Consider the following 24,090-nt stretch of genomic DNA (forward strand, 5'->3'; position numbering starts at 1 on the left):
ACAAGTTTTATGCGTCTCCACTAATAAAGAATTGAAAAAGACTTCTTTGAGGCGTCCACTCTTTTGTTGTTTCCTCGCGGCTCTTCTGGATCACTTACCTTGCTGTTTTTTGGGTCTGTTTCTCTGACAGACACTCATTGTGACCGTGGACAAGTCATTTATCTACCTTTGCCTCAAGCCCCCATTTAGCCTATAAGTTCTTTGGGGAAGGGGCTTCTGTTCACAGATGATATACTTTTGTTTCTATCTCATCCAAAATTCTGGCTTCCTATACCTTTAGACATAATTGACCAATTCAGTCACACCTCAGGATTAAAGGTTAACTGAGGAAAGAAACTTTAGCAAGGGATGCAGAAAGTGTCTAAAGAGAGTCAATGCATGTCAGATGAATGTGAGGCATGGCAGAGTGTGGAAGCATCAGTCCCCACCATTACGTTTCCCCGGGTGTGCCTTGTCGGTCATCTTTTGATTTCCTGGTCCCTGTAGTTTTCAGAATCCTGTGAGGATAGGGTCACCTGTAATTGTATTGCTTTGCATATTAAAAATCTTAGCATGTTTGGTTTTTTTTTTTTAAATTAGGCTTGTTCTGGAGCCTTAGAGAGGTGACGTGGCACTCACTGCTGATGGAGTGTCTGAAGTGAACGGGTGCAATGAAGACATTTTAAAAGAGGAGAGCTGCACTGAGTTGGTTAAAATTCATGTTGTACTCACTCTGCTGCCTCTTCACTACTATCAGAAGATTGCTCAGAGGATACATCTTTACTGTGTGCTTTCTAGGCTGTTGCCACAGATAAATGTACCCAATAAAGCATTCTATTTTAGGAGAACATGGAGAGGGAACCAGCTTCTGATGTCCATACAGGTACAAATGCAGCACATTCTTCTTTCCAGACGAGGAATGGCAGAAGCCACACAAACAGGCATTATACATTTAGCAGGTAAGGTTTTGATGGATGAACAGGAAAGGGCATTAAATAGGGGTTAAGGTTCATACCCACGGCCTTTCATGGTCCATTGCCGTGCTGAATACACAGCCATAGATTCCTCTACAAGTTACAAGTAAAATTATTTTTTAGAGAATGGTTCAAAAGCACAATGATATATCAGCGGTAAAACACTGCTCTCGATGGATCATTCCAGGTCCAATGGGCCTTTACATAGTGACTTTTAGAGACCTGGTACTGCATGGTTTAGCGCAGTTGGAGAATGACCAGTGTGGAATATGCTTTAATTTAAGTTGAGGAGAGAAACAAGCATTACAACAGTTGGCTAATGATAAATAATTAGAGATATAACTGGCAGATAAAAGTGGAGGCATGATGGTGCAATCCCCCACTCCGTTACGTTATTGATTATTTTATCAATATTAGGAGATCCATTGAAGACATTCAATGTCTGGAACAAGACGTATTACAGTCGGCACGAGAGCATGGATTTTTGACACCTAAAGAAATGAATATTTTTTTTAACGGTGCCAAAACTGAAAATACCAGTGATTTATTCGGCATCAAAATACATACATCTTTGATCAAACCATCAGGCTAGCCGATTATATCTTCTGCGGGTTCCGTATTGCAACCTCTGACTAAATTTGTGGCTCATCTTCTCAAACCGTTTGTCACACGGTGTTGTAAAGATCAGAACACCACTGGCGGGCCAGCCGAAAGACGGGGAGCTCTCCGGGTGGAAAACAAGAAATCACGGTGCGCAGGAAGCCCGTCTTTCACCACGGGCGCACGTCTGCTTGGCTTTCGATATTGGTGCAAAGTCCACCGGTTATAAGTACACGGGGCCTGTCTCAGTGCAGACGGCATTTATTTTATTTTATTTATTCCATGCTTTTCTATGCCTTACACTCAGCAAAAGCCCCGCCAGCAAGTCACCGGGCCGGCTACATAACGTTGCCTCCTAGATAACCAATTCTGGATGGGGATGGCACTCAGGGAAAAGAGAATGAGGATTATGTCAAATAATGGATCGTGGACTAGTTTGTAAATATTTAGAATTATTTACCTTTTCAGCCTAAAAAGTATTAATCAAGCCAACAGAGATCAAGTCACTCCAACACAATGTTTCAGGAACTAGAATGAAATGAAAATGCATTGCCATGTAAAAGGCTTACTTTTCTTTCAACATGCATGTTTTCGGTGGACGAAACCATGAAAGGGAAGAAGTGATGAGAACTGGCTCTCCTAAACATCCAGCGAGCCGGACTCTTCACGAGATGAGTCTGGGCGTGCTGCACGGAGAGCTCACCCAAAGTCCTCGGACTCCGCTGCTGTGGTTCACGCGGCCTCTTCCGTGACATTGTAGTGCTTCACGCCATTAACTGATACCACGGGGAAAGCAGAGCCCTGCTCAAACCGCAGCTCGACGGCGGCTTTCTGACAGATCCAGGGATAACGAGCTCTGCAGTCTTCATCACTAAACTCTGCCTGAGGAGTCACTGCTGCACAGAAGAGAGAATTACCACTTCTGGAAGACCTAATGTGAAATTTAAAAAAAGAACAATATTTAATAGCTGGATTTCTACTGCATGCTTCATCAGATAAGATAGACTAGCACCCTGTAATCTGGTCACCTTGAAGACAATAAGAGCATGGTAGATCAAACCTGTCTCACTCTGTGGTCAGGAAGTGCAGGAGCGTGGGCTGAAAGCCCCTCTCTCCCTTCAGAGGCAGCAGAAACATTTGCTCTACAGTCTCTCTCTTTCCTGCTATAAAACAGCAGGAAGGTGCACTGTAGAGCTCTCTGTCCTCTCCTTCTTCTTAGAGATAGCAGCATGACAAATATATGACTACTTCATGGAGCAGATACAAGAACCAACAAGGGAGGGGGGAGCCATTTTAGACTTAGTCCTCAGTGGAACACAGGATTTGGTGAGAGGGAAGTGTTTTGGGAACACTTGGCAATAGTGATCACAACATGATCAAATTTGACTTAATAACTGGAGGAAGGACACTAAAGAAATCTTCTGTGACAGCATTTACCTTTCAAAAAGGTGACTATGATATAATGAGGATATTGATTAGGAAAACAGAAAAGAGTAGCTGAAAAAGTTAAGTTTACATCAGGCATGGATGTTGTATAAAAATAGTATCCTGGAAGCCCAGATCAGATGTATTCCACGCATTAGAACAGGTGGAAGGAAGATTAAACAATTATCGGCTTGGGTAAAAGGTGAGGTGAGAGAGGCTATAATAGCTAAAAGAACATCTTCAAGAAATGGAAAAGGGATCCAAATGAAGAAAACAGGAAACAGTATAAGCACTGGCAAGTCAGATGCAAAGCATTGATAAGGAAGGCAAAGAGAGAATTTGAAAAGAAGCTTGCCATGGAAGCAAAAACTCATAATAAAAACTTTTTCAGGTACATTTGAGGCAAAAAGCATGTGAGGGAGTCAATTGGACCACTAGGATCTTAACCAATTCAAGGCGAAGAGACCATATCACCCCTATCCTCAAAACCTTACACTGGCTTCCCATCAACTATAGAATCCTATTTAAGACCATGACCATTATCCACAAAACCATCTACCTTCAATCTTCACTCCAACTCAAAATTCCGCTCCACCTTCACTCCTCTGCGAGACCAATCAGATCAGATTATAAAGGATCTCTTCATGAACCCCCCTCTAAATCCTCACTTCATCCCTCCATTAGGAAACGTGCATTGTCTACTGCCGGACCCTCTCAATGGAATTCATTACCACCAGAGCTTCGATAGGAACAATGCCCTTTCACCTTCAGAAAGAAACTGAAAACATGGCTTTTCAAACTAGCCTTCCCCTAACCAATTCATAATCTCCTGTCAGATCTACTCTGTTCCATTATAACTTCAATAATTCTGGCTGCCCTCTTGCTCCAACCTGTTATAAGACAAGCCACCCCGATAGATTTGTAGCCCCTTCCCCCCTTCACACACCGCCTGGGCTTCTCCCTCCCCCTTCTTCCCTGACTCTTCCCTTCCAAGCTTTAACACCTTCACCGTTCCTGTAAGTTTATAAATTGCTTATTGTTTACACTATAGTAGCACTATGTTAAGCTAATTTCTTCCTTTCTCACTTGTCCTGAATTGCGTCACCCTGTTTTTTGTAACTTCCTCCTATACTACTGGTTATCCCCTGTTTTGCTGTAAACAGGTACGATAAGATTTTTATCTTGAGCATCGGTATATTAAAAGATTCAAATAAATAAATAAAAAGATCAAGGGGAAAAAAGGACACTTAGAAAAGACAAGGCCATAATAGAGAGACTAAATTAATTCTTTACTTCAGTCTTTACTGAGCAAGATATAAAGGAGATTCCTCTAAATATTATTTCTGGCATGAGTAGCAATTCTTCTCTGCCGGAAAGAATTTCTTTGAAAAGTAGGAGCAGGTCATGAGTGTTCCATTATGGTTATGTTGTAGGAGGACAGCACCTACTCCAAGGATGGATGCATCTACCTCTAAGATGAATGGCTAGAGAAGTTCTAGGAGATATAGGAGCGGATCAAGCTTGAACTCCTCTTTGAGATGTTTCAAAGCCTGGATAATGTCCGGGGTCCCGTTCTTGGTGTCCATGCCCTTTTTAGTTGGGGCTGTGAGTGGGGTTGCCAAGGAGGAGTAATCATGGATAAATTACCTGCAGTAATTTGTGAACCCCAGGAAGTGCTGTAGTGCCTTAAGACCCACGAGCCATGGCCACCCCCAATATGGCTTTTAATTCATTGAGGACTATATGAAGACCATAGTGAGAGATAAAATATCCCAAGAAAGGAAGTTCCTTTTGTTTGAAGGTATACTTCTCTAATTTGGCATAAAGATGGTGCTTATAGAGTCTCTGGAGGGCCTGTTTCACATGACATCTGTACTCAGACAAAGACCTCAAGAAGGCTAGGATTTCTTCCAGATAAATTATGACATGGGAGTAGAAGAGGTCCCATAAGATCTCATTTGCCATGAACTTGAAGTCTGCAGGGGTATTGGCAAACCCAAAAGGCATCACTACCTATTCATAGTATCTGTCTCAGGTGTTAAAGGTGGTCTTTCATTCATCACCCCCTCTAATTCTGATCAGATTGTATGCCCCCCAAAGGTCCAGCTTGATAGATATTTGCACGCCCTGAAGATGATCAAAGAGTTTGGAGATCAAGGGAAGAAGATAGCAACTCTTCTTAGTAATAGAGATAAGACCATGATAACCAATATTGGGATGTAACTACCTGTCCTCCTTCCCTATGATAAAGAATCCAGCCCCTGCAGGAGAGGAAGTGGGATGAATGAATCCGCGGTCCATATTTTCTTTGATATACTGAGGCAAGGCCTCTGTTTCTGGTGCAGAGAGCAGGTAGAACTTGCCCCTGGATAGTACCTTCCCGGGCAGCAATTCATTAGCACAATCATAGGATCAATGTGGAGGCAGGACCTGTGCCTGCTGTTCACTAAAGACATTGGCGTATTGTGCATACTTCAGTGGCAGGCCAGGTAACTCTGAGGTTATTATCGGGGCAAGGTGCAAAACAGGTGAAACCTTGGTGAGACATTGCTCATGGTAGCAAGTGCCCCATTTAGTGAGATGTAGAATACCCATGTTGATGTAGTGTTGGTGCAACATGAACCAGAGTAAGCCCAGAATGACCTCATTAACTGCCTTAGGAAGCACATACAAGCTAATGTGCTCTTGGTGTAGGAGGCCAGTCTACATGTTGAATGAACACTAGCCATCATGTCTCACCCCAGTAATGGTTCTTCATAAACATAAGAGATGGTGAACATGGTGTCCAATGAAACTGCTGTATCAATGACTCATGGATGAAGCTGCCTTCAGCGCCAGTATCTAGAAAGACGTGTGTATCAACATGGGTGTCCCCGACTGAGAGGTGTACTGGTACTAGGATTTGCGGAGTGGTACAATATTGACCTAGTGTGGCCTCTCCCACCAGACCTAGGTCTTGGAGCTTGCCAGGTTAACCAGGCAATGATTTGCGAAGTGTCTCGATGCTGCACAATATAAGCATAGGTTGAGGCACCTGCGCCTCTGCTTCTCCTCTGGAGTCAATTTGAAGTGATTCACTTGCATGGGCTTCTCAGGGAGAGCACTGGGTTCAGGAACCAGCATGGTAATTATGGGATGCTGGAAACTGGGAGCCAAACAGATCAGATGTCGAGTCACACCCTCTCACAGGCTCACTCCTGGAAACAAAGGTCAAGGCGTATGGCCAAGCTGATCAGGCCCTCCAGGGTGTTGGGTAGATCTTGTCCTACTAGCTCATCTTTGATTTTCTCTGATAGCCTTTGATGAAAGATGGCAATCAAGCTGTCATCACCCCATTGGAGTTCAGCTACGAATGTATGAAAGTGAATGACATATTCACCTACAGTCCTGGAGACTTGTCAGATCTAAAGTAGTTCAGCAGCCATGGAGGGTGTCCATCTGAATTCATCCAATATCAGCCAGAACCCTCTCAGGAAACTGCCCACGTTCTTCAAAAGTGGGTCATTATCCTCCCAAAAGGGGGAGGCCCAGGCTAGGGCAGACCCTTTTACCTGGTCTGAGGGAAAAAAACAGTGCCTGTAGTTTAAATTGCATCCAGTGCTGATTCAAGAAGCCTCAACACTTCTTGGGATCCCCCCATACTGGGGTGGGAAGGTAGATAGAGCATGGTGAAAGTGGAATGAACAGGAGGAGCTGGAGTGGGTGCTGTGATCACAGAAGCTTCGTGCTAGGAATCCAGGCCTTTCATGAGATGCATCAAATTCTGTAGCTTATCTTGCTGCTGCTTCAACTGGAGTGCTTGTCCAGAGATGGCAGAGGCTTGAGACGAGTCCACGGAGCTCATGGCGTCAACAAACTGTAAAGGGTAATTTATATGGGAGTCCTTTGTGCTTTGGCATAGTTGACTCAGTTGAATATGTATACTCTGGAGGAGAGGAGGAGTAGGGGTGATATGATACAGACTTCAGATACTTGAAAGATTTTAATGATCCATGGTGAACATGGTCAAATTGTTTCCTCTTAGAGATGTGCATTCGTGTTTGCCGAATTGGAAAATTTCAACAAAATTGTCCAATTCGGCATGTTTTAGGGAGCCCGAAAAAGATCGGGATTTTCCCATTTTTTTGCAAAAATTCATTTTTCCGATTAGTGCGCACTAACAGGAGTCAGTGCACGCTAACTCCCCGTTAGTGCGCGCTAACTCCCATTAGCGCACACTAACAAAAAGTAACAAAATCTAACAGTTTTTGTTAGCACGCACTAACTAAAAATAGATTTTTTGCGAAAAAAAAGACCCCGAAACGAAAAAACCCGACATTTTCCATGGTGGCCGAAAAACAAAGAACGACAAGACAGAGTATACATAGTCAGGTTCTTCAACCTCTAATCATAAGGCATTTGATGGAGACCATCCATCATTTTGGTCGCCCTTCTCTGGACTGCCTCCATCCTTTCTCTGTCCCTTTTGAGATATGGTCTCCAGAACTGAACAAGGTACTCTAGGTGAATCCTCAACAAGAACCTGTACATGGGAATTAACACTTCCTTTACTTACTAGATATATCTCTCTCTATAAAGCCCAGCATTCTTCTGGCTTTAGCTATCGCCCTGTCACATTGCTTCACTGACTTCAGGTCGTTAGATACTATCACCCCTGTTCCGTGCACATCAGCCCTTCACCCCCCAACACATACAATTCTTTCAGATTACCACACCCCAGATGCATGACTCTGCAATTCTTGGCATTGAATCTCAGCTTCCATATCTTTGACCACTCTTCCAGCTTCCTTAAATCCCATCTCATTCTCTCTACTCCTTCCGGCGCATCTGCTCTGTTGCAGATCTTAGTATCATCCACAAATAGACAAATTTTACCTTCTATCCCTTCCGCAATGTCGCTCACAAAGATGTTGAACAGAACCGGTCCCAACACCGATCCCTGTGGCACTCCACTTAACACCATTCTCTCTTCAGAGTAGGTTCCATTTATCATCATATGTTGTCTTCTATCCATCAACCAGTTTGTAATCCATGCCACCACCTTGGAGCTCTCTCCCAAGCTTCTCATTTTGCTGATGAGTGTTCTATGTGGGACCGATTCAAAAGCTTTACTAAAATCCAAATAAAATACATGGAGCACTCTTCACTGATCCAGTTCTCTAGTCACCCAATCAAAGAAATCAATTAGATTCATCTGACAGGACCTTCCCCTAGTAAAACCATGTTGTCTCGGGTCCAGCAATCCCCCTAACTAGATATTTCACTCTCCTTTCCTTCAGCAGTGTCTCCATTAATTTTCCCACCACCGAGGTGATGCTAACCGGCCTGTAGTTTCCAGCCTTTTCTCTGCTCCCACTCTTGTGTAGCGGAACCACCACCGTTCTTCTCCAGTCACTAGGTACCACACCCTTATCCAGGGATCTATTGACAAGGTCACACAGCGGACCCACCAGCATATCTTTGAGCTCCCTCAGGCCCCATGTCTTTGTCCAATTTCAGTTTTCCAGCTCTTCCCATACATTCTCTTCTGTAAATGGAGTTACATCTACTCCACCTCCTTCTACAGTTAAGTTAACAAGTGATGGACCTTCGAGGGTCTTCCTTAGTGAACACTGAACTGAAGTATTTGTTTAATATTTCTGTCATTTCTTCATCTCTCTACACCCATTAATCCTACTCATCTTTCAATTTCACTATACCTCTATGGACCTTTCTCCTTTCTCTGATGTATGTGAACTTTATCTGCTTGGCAATCCTTTCCTCTGCCTGACCTTTTGCTTTCTTGATTACTTTTTTTGTCTCCCTCAGTTTCACCAGATAATCCTCCCTGTGTTCCATTTTTCGGGATCCTTTATATTTATTAAAAGCTGCTCTTTTGCTTTTATTACATCAGCCACTTCCTTTGTGAACCAGATTGGATTCTTATTTCTCTTACTTTTGTTTACTTTTCTAACATATAGATTTGTTGCTTTTGTAATTGCTCCTTTTAGTTTGGCCCACTGTTGTTCCACTGTTGTTTTGCGAATGATACCAAAATCTGCAACAGGGTAGACAGCTAGAAAGGGGTGGAAGGCATGAAGAAGGAAGTTTTAGGAATGGTCTAGATTCTGGCAGGAAAGAATGCTAAAAATTCAGTCATTCATTTGGGCTTCAGTAGAGTCTAGGAGTGAAATTCTTCTATGCGCAAAACAAGAGCAGAATCCGAGGGTGATGATATCTAATGATCTCAAGGTGGCCGAACAGGTGGATAAAATGATGACAAAAGCAAGAATGATGCTTGACTGCACAGAAAGAGGAATAGTCTGCAGAAAATGGAAGTGATATTGCTCCTGTATCTCATTTGGAATACTCTGTAGTTCTGAAGATGGCACCTTCAAAAGATATAAACATTATGGAGTCAGTGCTGTCCAGTGAGTGGCTACTAAAATGGTCAATGGTCTTTATTCTAAAGCATATGGGGACAGACATAAAGATCTAAACATGTTTACCCTAGAGGAAGGGCGAGAGAGGAGAAAATATGATACACATCATGGGTATTAATGCATAGTAGGTGGATCTCTTCAATGGAAAATAATATCTGGAATGAGGGATCATGGGGTGAGGTGAAAGGAGTAATATAAAGGTGTATTTCTTTACATAAAAAGGGTAATGGATAGGGATGTGAATCGTGTCCTCGATCGTCTTAACGATCGATTTCGGCTGGGAGGGGGAGGGAATCGTATTGTTGCCGTTTGGGGGGGTAAAATATCGTGAAAAATCATTAAAAATCGTTAAAAATCGAAAAAATCGAAAAAATCTAAAAAACCGGCACATTAAAACCCCCTAAAACCCACCCCCGACCCTTTAAATTAAATCCCCCACCCTCCCGAACCCCCCCCCAAATAACTTAAATAACCTGCGGGTCCAGCGGCGGTCCGGAACGGGCTCCTGCTCCTGAATCTTGTCGTCTTCAGCCGGCGCCATTTTCCAAAATGGCGCCGAAAAATGGCGGCGGCCATAGACGAAAAAGATTGGACGGCAGGAGGTCCTTCCGGACCCCCGCTGGACTTTTGGCAAGTCTCGTGGGGGTCAGGAGGCCCCCCACAAGCTGGCCAAAAGTTCCTGGAGGTCCAGCGGGGGTCAGGGAGCGATTTCCCGCCGCGAATCGTTTTCGTACGGAAAATGGCGCCGGCAGGAGATCGACTGCAGGAGGTCGTTCAGCGAGGCGCCGGAACCCTCGCTGAACGACCTCCTGCAGTCGATCTCCTGCCGGCGCCATTTTCCGTAAGGGTCGGGGGTGGGTTTTAGGGGGTTTTAGTGTGCCGGCTCACGATTCTAACGATTTATAACGATAAATCGTTAGAATCTGTATTGTATTGTGTTCCATAACGGTTTAAGACGATATTAAAATTATCGGACGATAATTTTAATCGTCCTAAAACGATTCACATCCCTAGTAATGGATGCATGGAACAGCTTCACTGTGGAAGTGGTGGAAACAAGTAAGTTATCTGAATTCATGAAAGCATAGGGAAAGCACAGGGGATCTCTGAGAGACAGGTAGGGATTGTAGAGTTGTATAGGCCGTAGGGTCTTTTTCTGTCATCATGTTTGTTTGTTTCTTTGTAATTTTGACATCTCTTGCCATTTTTGACATCTTACCCCAATTCTGTACCATCCAACCATATCCATATGTTGTTTATCTTGTGCAAACCAATCCAGTATTTTTTATTTCTTGAAATTTCCATGAGAACCTGAAATAAAAAGCACATCCTCATGAATCTCCACTTCCTACACTCTAGGGAACAAGAACTCTCAGCCTTGCTTGCATGGTTTAGCATCAAAACAAGCAGATTTTGTCCAGTTTGACATAGAATGAAATCAGGTACCAGCTAATCCGGGGCTCCCTAAACCTGTTCTCATGATCCTACGGGATATCCCCAATGGATATGCATGAGATATATTTGCATATACTTGGTTTCCAATTGCACATCCCAGGTAGCTTGAAAACCCTATAGCCTGTGGGGTCACAAGGATGGGATTGGAAAGGCAGGAGCTACAGCATTCTACATCAAGCACATGGCAGCTCCTTAATATCTTAAAAACACAAGAAATGTCACGTTAGGTCAGGCCACAAGGTCCAATCAAGCCCAGCATCCTGTATCTGACAGTGGTCAATCCAGTGATTTATGAAGTGTTCTGCAGGAGTTTATGGGGCAATCCATTTTCTGTTGCTCACTCCCAGAAGTAAGATGTGGTGATGTTGAAATTCTCATGGTTAATAATTATTAATGGACCTGTCCTCCCACAACTTGTCCAAAACCTTTTTACACCCGTCTATAATATTAACCTTCACCACCTCTTTGGCAAAAAAACTTCACAGCGTAATGGTGCATTGACTGAAAAAGACTTTCAATGATTTGTGTTGAACCTGTTACCAGTTAGTTTCATGAAGTGTCCTCTTGTTTTGGCATTATTTACCTCTTCCACCCCACTCATGATTTTATAAGCTTCCTTCATGTCCCTCTCTCTGCCATCTTTTCCAAGCTGAAGAGCCCTCGTCTGCCTATCCATCGTTTATAGTGAATGGAAGCACCTCCCAAGCTGGGTCAGACCAAGGGTCCATCAAGCTCAGCATCCTGTTTCCAACAGAGGCCAAACCAGGCCACAAGAACCTGGCAATTACCCAAACACTAAGAAGATCCCATGCTACTGATGCAATTAATAGCAGTGGCCATTTGACCCATTGCCAATAGCAGAGACCACTTGACCCATTGCCTTACAAAATGGTTTAAAAAAAAAACAACCCAGAATTGGCCAGTACAGAGTTTTACTTCCAATTGTTAATAACAGTCTGGAACTGGGGTGTTTTCCCTTCACTATCAAAAGAAGCTGGGATTCATCCTCTTTTAAAAAAGAAATTGTTGGTCCCAGGATCACTGAATTATTATAGAGCAGTTTCAATCTTCCATTTTAAGAGAAAGTTACTGAAAAGGTTGTCATGAACAAGTTGAATCTTTTTCTTGAAAAGACCAATGTTTTCTGCCTCAGACAGTTGGGTTTCATATAAGTCATAGCACTGAAAACAGCCCTGGTTGCTATGGTTAATGAGGTTACGGTCAGACCCGATAGTGGTTTAGATGCTCTTAGTTTTCAATCGACACGTCATCGGCATTCAGTCGATCAGCGCCTGATTGATTTTAGGTATTACTGCTTCAGTTTATATCTTTTGAATCATTCCCATTGGGCCAACTGGATCTATTCTGGCCCTTTTAATTTTTAATTTATTTTTAGCCCTTTTAGCTAGTCTAATCCAAAGCAAAGGCTACAGTCCTTGTTTTTAGCTGAAGATGCTCAGGTTATAGCCCACGTTCAGCATTACTCTTCTGAAGAGCTCGGCTGAAAGCTCATAAACTCAAGTCAAACCTGACAAATTGGAAGCTCTTTCGATCAGTAGGAAGGAGAAGTCCTTGATTAAAAACCCTTGAATGGCTAATGTTGAGGTTGTTCTATCTAATTGTATTTCTGTTCTGGGAGTTAAAATTGATGATAAGCTTACTTTTTCTACTCTTCTGTTATTTGTTCTTCATTTTTTTACTTACAATTTATTTGACGGGTGAAACCATTTTTGGAAATGCATGATATATGTACATTGGATCATTGTCTTGTTTTATCATGAATCAATTCCTGTAAGGTTTTTCATATCAGGGCCTCCTTATTTATTTATTTAAATGTTTTAATATACCAGTATTAGTAGGGGGACATCTTACCAGTTCACATTCGAACAGTAGGTTTGGAAATTGCATGTTAACAGGGAGTAGGAACTGGGAGGGGGATAACAAAGTGCAGCGTGGAAATATAGATTAAACAAGAACAGCGAAGTCCTTAACATAAGGAAAATAGAATCACAATTAACATAAGGGGAGTAGAATCACCATATGGAGGTGCATGGGAGAACAAATTGGGTGTAGGTCTATTCCGGGTAGGCTCGCTTGAATAGCCAGGTTTTTAACTTCTTTTTAAATTTAATCGCACATGGTTCAAGACGTAGGTTAGGAGGCAGGGAGTTCCAGAGTGAGGGACTGATAAAACAGGAGGGTAGGTTGTCTAGGAACGCCGTGTAGGCAACAATATGGGTAAGACAGCAAAAGTAGTCCAAAAATCTTTATCTGAGTGGAGACACAAAGATATACAGGAGCCCGACTCAGGCCGAGTTTCGCTCCACTTGGGGCTGCCTCAGGGGCTAAAATGACAAATGTAACATATAAATAACATAAATATTAATAAAAACAAAACAAACATATATAGGTACCACAGACATAACAGAAACCATGGATATCACTTGATTGAAAACAGAAAGAAAAATATATATACTCAAAAAATATATTAATATGCCAAAAAATACAAAGGGGCGGATTTTAAGAGCCCTGCTCGCCTAAATCCGCCCAAATCCGGCCCTGCGCGCCGGTGAGCCTATTTTACATAGGCCTACCGGCGTTTTCGGGGCGTGTCGGGAGCGTTCCGGGGGCGGGGCCCGGGGGCGTGGCTACGGCCCGGGTAGTCCAGGGCGTGGCCGCGCCCTCCGGACCCGCCCCCAGGTCGCGTCCCGGCGCGCTAGCAGCCCGCTGGCGCGCGGGGATTTACGTCTCCCTCCGGGCGGCGTAAATCCCCCGACAAAGGTAAGGGGGGGGGTTTAGACAGGGCCGGGTGGGTGGGTTAGGTAGGGGAAGGGAGGGGAAGGTGAGGGGAGGGCAAAAGAAAGTTCCCTCCGAGGCCGCTCCGATTTCGGAGCGGCCTCGGAGGGAACGGGGTAGGCTGCGCGGCTCGGCGCGCGCCGTCTATATGGAATTGATAGCCTTGCGCGTGCCGATCCAGGATTTTAGCGGCTACGCGCGTATCTACTAAAATCCCGCGTACTTTTGCTGGCGCCTGATGCGCCAGCAAAAGTACGCCTATTCGCGCGGTCTGAAAATCTACCCCAAAATGTACAGTGACAACAATTTGTACCTATATGATGATGTTCTCTTTGGGGCGGATTTTAAAAGCCCTGCTCGCGTAAATCTGCCCGGATTTACGCGAGCAGGGCCTTGCGCGCCGGCGCGCCTATTTTCCATAGGCCTGCCGGCGCGCGCAGAGTCCCGGGACTCGCATAAGTCCCGGGGTTTTTTGTCGGGGGCGTGTCGGGGCGGGGCCGATCGACGCAGCGTTTCGGGGCGGGCCCAGGGCATGGTTTCGGCCCGGGGCGGTCCGGGGGCATGGCCGCGCCCTCCGGAACCGCCCCTGGGTTGCGTCTCGGCGCGCCAGCGGCCCGCTGGCGCACGTGGATTTACATCTCCCTCCGGGAGGTGTAAATCCATGGACAAAGGTAGGGGGGGGGTTTAGATAGGACCGGGGGGGTGGGTTAGGTAGAGGAAGGGAGGGGAAGGTGAGGGGAGGGCGAAAGAGAGTTCCCTCCGAGGCCGCTCCGATTTCGGAGCGGCCTCGGAGGGAACGGAGGCAGGCTGCGCGGTTCGGCGCGCGCCGGCTGCCCAAAATCGGCAACCTTGCACGCGCCGATCCTGGATTTTAGCAGATACACGTGGCTACGGGCGTATCTGCTAAAATCCAGCGTACTTTTGTTTGCGACTGGTGTGCCAACAAAAGTACGCGAACGCGCATTTTTAAAAAATCTACCCCTTTATATATAACACTGAAGTGCTCTTATACGAAACTTCAATTATCTATTAGTCTGGAAGTTAATAGACAACATGGAATTACTTAAAAATACTGATATACATTCAAATAAATCTGATAATGGATAATGGGCAGTAACTATACACTTAGAAATAAATAAGTAAAAATATACACAAAACGAAAAGATGTGTGTAGTCCTCACTCAAGTACGAGTAAACATTAAAACATGAAATTAAATGAAAGCCTCTATATAAACAAGAAGGTACCAAATGTGAAATATACACCAAAACTTGATTAAAATTAAAATTGAAAACGAGTACCTATAAGTCCCTCTGAATAACTAAACACATACTAAAAACCAAACAGGTAGGTTTTTATTGCTATAGCACACCTTACTTTAATACTCTGCTAACGTTAACGCTACCGGTAAATTTTTTTTATTTTTTTTTTACTTTGACAGCAAAGTATGACAGATGAGTTAAATTTAGGACCACTGCTGGGCTTAACCACCTTCAAAATGAGCGGTTATGGATGTAATATGGTGCTGTTCCTATAAACCACTGCAACCATCCTTATGTCGCTATGTCTCCCACTCTGTGTGCACCCAGAGGCTTCCAGGTAACTCGCAACAACATTATTTAGGAGGTCGTCTTCCAACAACCCGCATAAGAAAGTTGGCAAAAACACATCTACTTTGCATCAGTTTTCAAAGTGGACATATGCACGGAAGTTTGCTTTTTAAATTATCCCAATAAATTTGCCCACACACCGTTAGATTTGCAATTATTTGCATGGAAACTATTCAGGAAAATGTAAATGCATAATGAGTTGAGTGTTAATCAGTTGTTTACTCTTTCAAAGAGTACAAAGACCAGGGAGAACACAATGAAGTTACTGGTGATGCACTTACATCTAATAAGAGGAATTATGTTTTTACTCAACATATAATTAAGCTCCGGAATTTGTTGCCAGAGGATGTGGTGAAAGCTGTTAGTGTAGTTGCGTTTAAAAATGGGTTGGACAAGTTCCTAGAGGAAAAGTTTATAAACCATTTTTAAGGTGGAGTTGCAGAAATCCACTTCTTATCCCTAAGATAAGTATCTTGGAATCTCTCTACCCCTGGGGATCCTGCCGGGTACTTGTGATCTGGCTTAGCCACTGTTGGAAACAGGATACTGAGCTGGATGGACCTTTGGTCTGACCCAGTCTGGCATGTTCTTAAACTGTTGAAAATCCAAAAGTATGCAGGTAAGTCCAAAGCCCTTCTGGATTCGCCCTTCTCTGCTCCATCCAGATAAATGCAGGCACAAAGAGGACATAAGCACCTAAGTTTTTTGTAAGTATTTTCTAAAAGTTTTTTGTGAGTACTTTGTAAAAGGTCATTGCTGAGGATAAAACTCTGTTTTGCTCACAGAGTGCATGAAGAATTCAGAAATCTGGGAACCTCTGCACATCTGAAAGTGATTTCCCCATTCAAGAATTAAACGTGCCTGCCATGCTGCCTCTGTGGCAGAGGTGAGACTATCAGGGAGAAGGCGGAAGACGTGCTTTTTTTTTTTTTTTTGGAAGAGCCGCCCTGTACATCCCCACCGTTGCCTCACATGGAAGCTTTACCAGATCTTCTAGGTTCCTGAGCAGAGCCAGGTGAGCTCCCCGGGAGACGCAGTCGTGCAGGCTGGCGATCCAGCTCCCGCTCTCCGTAGACGCAAAGTAGCAGTCTCCTTTCCAGGCTCTCCATCCCTCCGGACAGTACTCATAGCGCCGGCCTGCGGGTGACAGAGAACAGGGGGGGAGCCCAGGTTAGAGCTTCACATCCCTTCGGCCTCTGGCAGGAAGAAAGGTAACGGAAACTTAAAAAGGAGGCAGTGGAGCACGAGTGAAATCGAATTAAAAGAAAGGGGCGCATGCGTACAAGGCAGAAAAAAAGAGAAACCGGTGAAGGGAATTAAATTATAGAAGGAGAAATAAAAGCAATAAACAACGCATGAAAGATGCAGGCGGTAATTCTTTTACAGAAATGCACTTTAATAGAAGAAACAACGATGTTTTTCCATCAGGTACATGTGTGCAGTCACAGCAAGCTGTGCTCCCTATTCTGAGAGGAAATGAATGGAGAATAATTACCGATTACAAGGCCTTTCCGAAGGATCCACGGCACAGGGGGGCTGAGTGCACTGCAAACGGGCGATCAGGGAGCTGCCTTCCCCGCTCAGCAGAGGCCCCGCAGGCACGGCGCTCGTGGGGGCCACAGGCACGGCGCGCGTGGGGGCCGCAGGCACGGCACGCGTGGGGGCCGCTGTCACCGCCAGGCCCTGGGGCAATCCGTATTTTCTATATTTTCTATTATTCTTGGATTTTATTATCAGTTATATTATCGCTGTTTCTGAAAGGTTTTCAATGTTCGTTCTCACTACAGGCAGCACAATCTGCTGGTCTCACTGTACTTTCTTCTCCTCTGCACATCTCTTTCTATTTTTCTGTGTTTTGTTTTGTTTTTTGTGGCTATGTAATGTTTTTATGGAAGGGCTCGTTTTACACACGCGATATTTTTCCTAATTAACGTCACATTCTCTCTTGTTAGTCTTAATGATGATGATGGGGTTTGTTAGCTATAACGGGCTCTCTATAAGGACCCCTGTTTGTGATTTTTATATATTAACCTGATGCAGGCGACGAGCTGAAACATGGCCACGTCGGGTCTCTGACGATACATACATGCACCGTAAGTAAAAACATCTTCCCGAAACTGAACAGCATGAAGAGAAGAAAGGTTTCATGCTTTCCTTAGCAGGCCCTAGGCTATGGAAGGCCATGCCTGTCGAGATCCGCTTACAAAGAGACATCAAAACCTTCAGAAAACATTTAAAATCACGGCTATTCAAACAGGCGTACAACAAAGAGAACGGAGAGTAGAACACAGGGAAAAGAAAACCGATCTGCAGAACACTCAAGCACCCTACCCCAAGCTACACGGGTATGTATTCTACTTTTGTTTTTAAGTCTGTATAAACTCTCGATTTTAAAACCTGTTACAATAAAGAATGGACATGATATAACACTTCCAATTATGTATATGTTTATGAGCTTTGTTACCGTAAAGTCTCGGCACTTGTTTAGCGATAGAATGTATTTTCTGTTTCCAATATTATTATTTGTGCCTTATTGTAAACCGTTATGATGGTCCCTAACTTAATGACGGTATAGAAAAGGTTTTAAATAAATAAATAAATATTGTTATTGGTTTTTTTATTTATCCTAATTTAGATTACTTGATCTTTGTCCTTTTGTCTGTCTGGCTTTCTTTTATTGAGTCAAACTGCAGTAGCACAAAGTTTGTAGAAACCAAGACGATTTAAAAATGCGATTCACTCCTAACGTCGCTCCTTCCATACCGCACGAGAGAACTTCCCCGTTCCCCTCCTGAGTTTTCCCTCCGGCCCTTTCCCTTCCTCGGCGACCTTCACGCTCCAGGATTTTAGTGGATGAAGGAAGAGCGACGGCTGCTCCAGAATCTGCGGGCCAGGCCCAGCTGGGGGCGGCGCCGGCACTTGGCAAGACAAGAGAGGAGTGGAAAATGGCGAGAAAGAAAGGGAAGGAGAATCAGAGAAGGAGGAAAGCTGTGGTGACCTTGACCCCTGCCACGCGGGGAGCATTTGGTTTTGCTCCCGCCCTGTACCTAGGCTTGTTTGTTTATGAACAAACATTTCCAGCCCTCATAAACGGGACAGACTTGGGCTGTCTGAGGACCAGAGCTGTGATTTGGGCTCTCACTAGTGTCCAAGGGCAAGAGTCCCTCACCTTCTGCTGATGATGGTGCCAGGCTGACCACTGCCTTGGGCAGTCTGGGCCCTGTCTGGCCAGGAACCTCCTCAGACGGCAGGCTGGCGGGCAGAAGCCACATAATATGACTAGCACCCGGGCCTGCCCATCTTGCCCTCCTCCTCTGTCGGCGCTGACTCTCCTTACGCACTGCCAGCTTTCCCTCAGGCCTTATTGCCCTGCCAGGCATCTTCTAAGTTATCTGAAAGGAGCCCTCCTGTGTCCTTCTCCCACTCCCTACTTAGCAGTTCTTCCTCTTCCAACTCGTGAGTGACTGGACGGTGGGATGACAGGGACTGAAGGTGGGGAGAGAAAAGACCTCCAGCAGAGAAAAGAAGAAAGGGTTTCATGGATAGGAGAGAGAGCAAATAAAATGTACGGAAGGAAAGAGTGCACCAAGCAAAAAAAATAGGGCTGGGGCCAGTGCTAATGCAGGGTGAGGGAGGAGGAGGGGAGTAATGAGAGATGAGGGTGAGATATAGGGAGAGACAGAGAGGAGAGAGGCCAGTGCTAATGCAGGGTGAGGGAAGAGGGGGGAGTAATGAGAGATGAGGGTGAGATATAGGGAGAGACAGAGAGATGATAGATCTGTGCTGCATGAATGGTGAGGGTGGAGGGGTGTTTTGAGATAATGATGTCCCCACTAATATCGGTATAGAAAAGTCTTTAAATAAATACGGGTGAAATATAGGGAGGGACAGAGAGGAGAGAGGCCAGTGCTGAATGCAGGGTGAGGGAGGAAGAGGGGAGTAATGAGGGTGAGAAATAGGGAGGGACAGAGAGGAGAGAGGCCAGTACTGTGCAGGGTGAGGGAAGAGGGGGGAGTAATGAGAGATGAGGGTGAGATAAAGGGAGGGATAGATAGGATGAGGGTGAGATATAAGCAGGGATAGAGAGGTGATAAATCTGTGCTTCTTGAATGGTGAGGGTGGAGAAGGTGTAATGTGATGAGGGTGAGATATAAGGAGTGACAGAGAGGACAGAGGTCTACGCATGGTGAGGGAGGAGGGGTGTAATGAGAACATAAGAAAATGCCATACTGGGTCAGACCAAGGGTCCATCAAGCCCAGCATCCTGTTTCCAACAGTGGCCAATCCAGGCCATAAGAACCTGGCAAGTACCCAAAAACTAAGTCCATTCCATGTAACCATTGCTAATGGCAGTGGCTATTCTCTAAGTGAACTTAATTATTTATTTATTTATTTATTTATTTAAAAGTTTTTTATATACCGCACGTGGGGTCACTTACGTGTCCGTCTAGGCGGTTTACAGGTTTACATACATAATAAAACAAATTTAAATATAAAGCATAAAACAGGTAATGGACTTCTCCTCCAAGAACTTATCCAATCCTTTTTTAAACACAGCTATACTAACTGCGAGGGTAGATGTATGGGTGGGTACAGTATGGCTTGGCCTTAAAAGAGGTCAAATTTCAATGGGTCAAGGAGCAGAAAGTTACCCAGATAAAGTCTCCAAGATAACATTAACGGAGACATTCAGCAGGACTTCACCGGAGAGGTCTAAACGTAAAACTCCTTACCTGGGGAAAAAGTTACTCAGATAAAATGTTTCAGGCTAGCAGGGTGGGAAATCTGAATCTCAAGCTTCTTCCAGCTAACTTAAAAGTTACCCAGGATACTGATCTCTTGAATTCTATGTGAACTAGGGTGAAATGTGGCACAGTAAAGGTATTGAAAGGGACCCTTCAAGATATATATTCATTTTGTTTCTCTATATCTGTACTTTGCCTTCAGGCCCGGCGTGACCGGGTGTGCAAACCATGCAATTGCACGGAGTGGCACACCTGGGGAGGCGGCGGGCCAGCAGGTCGGCTGGTCAGTGGGTCAGCGGTGACAGAGAACGGAGAGAGTGCCGCTGCCACCATACCCTCTTTCTGGCGGTGGCGCTCTCTCCAGTCCCCGGAAGAGGATGTGAACTCGTATCCTCCTCCAGCGGCCGAAGAAACAGAGGGCCACCCACACTGATGCAGAGAGGGGGGAGAGCGTGGCAGTGTGGGGGCGGCGACGGGGACTCTATGCACAAGGCAGCGCAGAAGCTAGTGCCGGCCCTGTTTGCCTTTTGAGTCTTAAAGACTGAATTCATTTCATAGAGACAGGCAATTAGCTTCTTAAAAAAGTATCCTGTAAGATAGAAATGTACAGAAATGCATTTCCCAGCTCAGAAGTTAGAAGCAAAAGCAGGAAACTGAAGGGGAGGGATGGAAAGGGTCAGTGAGATAGATCTGAATTTAACTGCTCCAGATATCACACAAAAATTATATTATAGCAGGGTGTGACTTGCCCGCATGAGGCAACAAGGACCTGAGGCCTGTACCAGAATTCAGCAAAGCACAGGAAGATGTCCAAACAAGTCTGGTTTCCCAGCCTTGCCAACCAATCAGATTTGAAATGATAATGATAATTATTTTAGTTCTCTTGGAACCTGCTTTGATTTTTACAAATAAGGCCTTATATTAAGATAATAAAGCAAAATAAAGTGGTGCTGTGCTAGAGATCCCCAGCTGGGAGCTGTGTTCTTCCTTCGTGCTAGAGAAGTTGGGGAGGACTCTGTAGGTGCCACCTTTGGAGGGCACCCAGCTCAAAGGGAAGAGAGAGAGTGGAGCCGTTGGCTGAAAGCCTGCCGCACTTACAGATACTTGCAAGAATCTGAAATAGTAACAGCAGAGCCAACACTCTGGGAAGCCAGAAGTGACTCCCCCATCCCTCAGATTGATTCCGTTCCTCTGTATTTTTTGGATTTTCTCGTCTGGATTATGAACTGTACAGTTTGGAGAATGTGAAAGTCTGACTGCCTCACGACTTTATGATAAGGAGGAATGATATGGAGGTGAGAAGAGACTCCATCCTCTTTTATCATCTCTGTACAGGACATTCAGATGGCAGGATTTTCCCAAACCTCACAACTCAAGAGTAAAATCTTTCCTCTAATTTTGGTTTCTGATGCTTTGATTCTAGTTTTTGCTAACCTGCACAGAGCGGCACTATAGGAGACACAACAGGATTGGGGGTTGGGTTCCCTGTGAGAATTTGATCTAGTTTGTGAAGATGAGCATAAAATCGCTGCTCAGCAGACTGGATGTGCCTTTATGGTCTTTATCTGCTGTCATTTACTATGTTATTGTGTTACTATGTTAGTATGTTACTATGCTATTGTGTTACTATGTTACTATGTTATTGTGTTACTATATTACTATGTTATTATGTTACTATATTATTGTGTTACTATGTTATTGAGTTACTATATTACTATGTTACTATGTTAGCATGTTATTTGTTACTATGTTATTGTGTTACTATGTTAGTATGTTACTATGCTATTGTGTTACTATGTTACTATGTTATTGTGTTACTATATTACTATGTTATTGTGTTACTATATTATTGTGTTACTATGTTATTGAGTTACTATATTACTATGTTATTGTGTTACTGTTACTATGTTATTATGTTACTGTTATTGAGTTACTATATTACTATGTTACTATGTTATTGTGTTACTATGTTAGCATGTTATTGTGTTACTATGTTATTGAATTACTATATTACTATGTTAGTATGCTAATGTGTTTCTATGTTAGTATGTTATTGTGTTTCTATGTTATTGTGTTACTATCGGGCCAATACAGTACAGTGTGCTCCGTTGGAGTGCACTTTTAGCTGGGGTTTCAACGCGCTAGCTTTACCCCTTATATAGTATTTATTTATTTATTTAGAACTTTTTTTATACCGACATTCATAGACATATCACATTAGTTTATAGATCAACGTGGTTAAACCAAAAAGATGAGAAATTGATTTATAAAGTTACAATTAACAAGGGGACAAACGAACAAGTAGGGAGTATTAGAGGGTCGAGCAGAGCTAGGTAATGATAGTAGCAGATAGTATAACCAATAGATAGATGTAGATCGTTTAACATAACTAGATAGTTTAGCCATAACTACATAATTTAACCAATAAATAGAAGTGGGCTTGATGAGGGTAGGGGAGAGTTAGCTCTTGAAGGAATGAGCCACAGAATGAGGGGGGGCGGGGGGGGGGGGGGAAGAGGAAGGGATGTTTTGACAGAGGGATGGAGGTTGAAGTTAGTTATTAGCCCGTTTAAACAGTCAAGTTTTTAGGGGTTTTTTTAACGTTTTGATACATTGTTCTTGGCATAGATCGGGTGGCATTGAATTCCAGATCTTTGGGCCTGCTATGGAGAGAGCACGATCTTTGGTGGAGATAAGCTGAGACAGTTTATGCGAGGGAATAGACAAGGAGCCTTTGTAGGTGGATCTAGTTGGTCTATTGGAGGAGTGATATTGCAAGGAGCCATTAAGCCAGTGAGAGTTTTGATTGTGAAGGGATTTGTGGATAATTGTGAGGGCTTTGTGGAGTATTCTAGAGGGGATGGGGAGCCAATATAGGTCTCTAAGGATTGGAGTGATGTGGTCTATTCTGCGAGAATTGGAGAAGATTCTAGCTGCTGCGTTTTGCAGTATTTGGAGCAGTTTGATGGAAACAGCAGGAAGGCCTAGGAGGAGAGTATTGCAGTAGTCAATCTTCGAAAATAGAATCGCTTGGAGGACAGTCCTGAAATCATTGTAGTGGAGGAGTGGTCTTAGTTTCTTAAGGATGTGCAGCTTGTAGAAGCAGTCTTTGGTGCTGTTATTGATAATTTTTTTTAAGTTCAGATGGCTGTCAAGTGTGACTCCTAAATCTATTACTTGTTGAGAGAAGGAAACAGTCTGAAGGGAGGGGAGAGGGTTGTGGTTACCAGGGCAGATGAGTAGGAGCTCTGTTTTTGTAGTATTTAAGGCGAGGTTAAGGTTGGTTAGAAGGCAGTTAATAGAAGAGAGGCAGTTTTCCCAGGTCTTTAGGGCTTTGGGTATGGACTCTTTGATGGGGATGAGAATTTGAACATCATCTGCGTAGATATAATGGGTGAGACCCACATAGCTAGGAATTGGCATAATGGCAGGAGATAGACATTGAAGAGAGTCAAGGATAGGGAGGAGCCTTGGGGAACTCCGTGGGTAAGGTTGATAGGGTTGGATTCGTGGGCACCAATTTTGACCTTGTAGTGTCTGTTATTGAGGAAGGCTTCAAACCAGTTCAGGGCAATTCCAGAGATACCTATTTCAGAAAGGCGTTTAATCATGAGGTTATGGTTGACCGTGTCGAAGGCCAAAGAAATGCCAAGCATGGCTAGAATGTATGACTTGCCCTTATCAAGTCCTTTAGGGCATCTGTAAGGGATATTAAGAGAGTTTCCGTATTGAAGAATTTACGGAATCCGAATTGTGAGGGAAATAAGGTGTTGTGTTTTTCAAGATGATCATTAAGTTGTGAGTTGACCACTCTTTCTGTAAGTTTGGATAGGAAAGAGAGGTTAGATATTGGCCAGAAATTAGCGGGGTCAGAAGGGTCAAGGTTAGATTTTTTTAAGATGGGTTTGAGGATGGCTTGTTTCCAAGCTGGGGGGACTTGCCCAAGGGAAAAGGAGAGGTTAATTATTTCCGATAGTGGTTTGGCAATGATGTCTGGGATAGAGAGACGTGATTTAGTGGGAATGGAGTCCTCAGGGTGTGAGGAGGGTTTCATATTTTTTAAAATTGTTGCTATCTCTAAGTAGG

General features: G+C 44.0%; 1 protein-coding gene across 2 annotated transcripts in view; it reads right to left on the bottom strand.

Moving 5' to 3' along the window:
- Positions 1 to 1,798: 1,798 nt before the first annotated feature.
- LOC115079405 (C-type lectin domain family 5 member A-like) overlaps positions 1,799 to 24,090 on the bottom strand; it is a 43,472-nt gene continuing 21,180 nt past the window's right edge. For both annotated transcript variants that reach the window (XM_029582977.1, XM_029582971.1), the window contains 3 exons: positions 16,245 to 16,396; positions 10,620 to 10,711; positions 1,799 to 2,484 (listed from right to left, as the gene is read on the bottom strand). In XM_029582977.1, the coding sequence (XP_029438837.1) occupies positions 2,286 to 2,484; positions 10,620 to 10,711; positions 16,245 to 16,396 (443 nt within the window). In that variant the 3' untranslated portion in view covers positions 1,799 to 2,285. The remainder of the gene's footprint in view (positions 2,485 to 10,619; positions 10,712 to 16,244; positions 16,397 to 24,090) is intronic.

This window comes from Rhinatrema bivittatum, chromosome 1 (assembly GCF_901001135.1).
Source record: "Rhinatrema bivittatum chromosome 1, aRhiBiv1.1, whole genome shotgun sequence".
NCBI classification, from domain to species: domain Eukaryota; kingdom Metazoa; phylum Chordata; class Amphibia; order Gymnophiona; family Rhinatrematidae; genus Rhinatrema; species Rhinatrema bivittatum.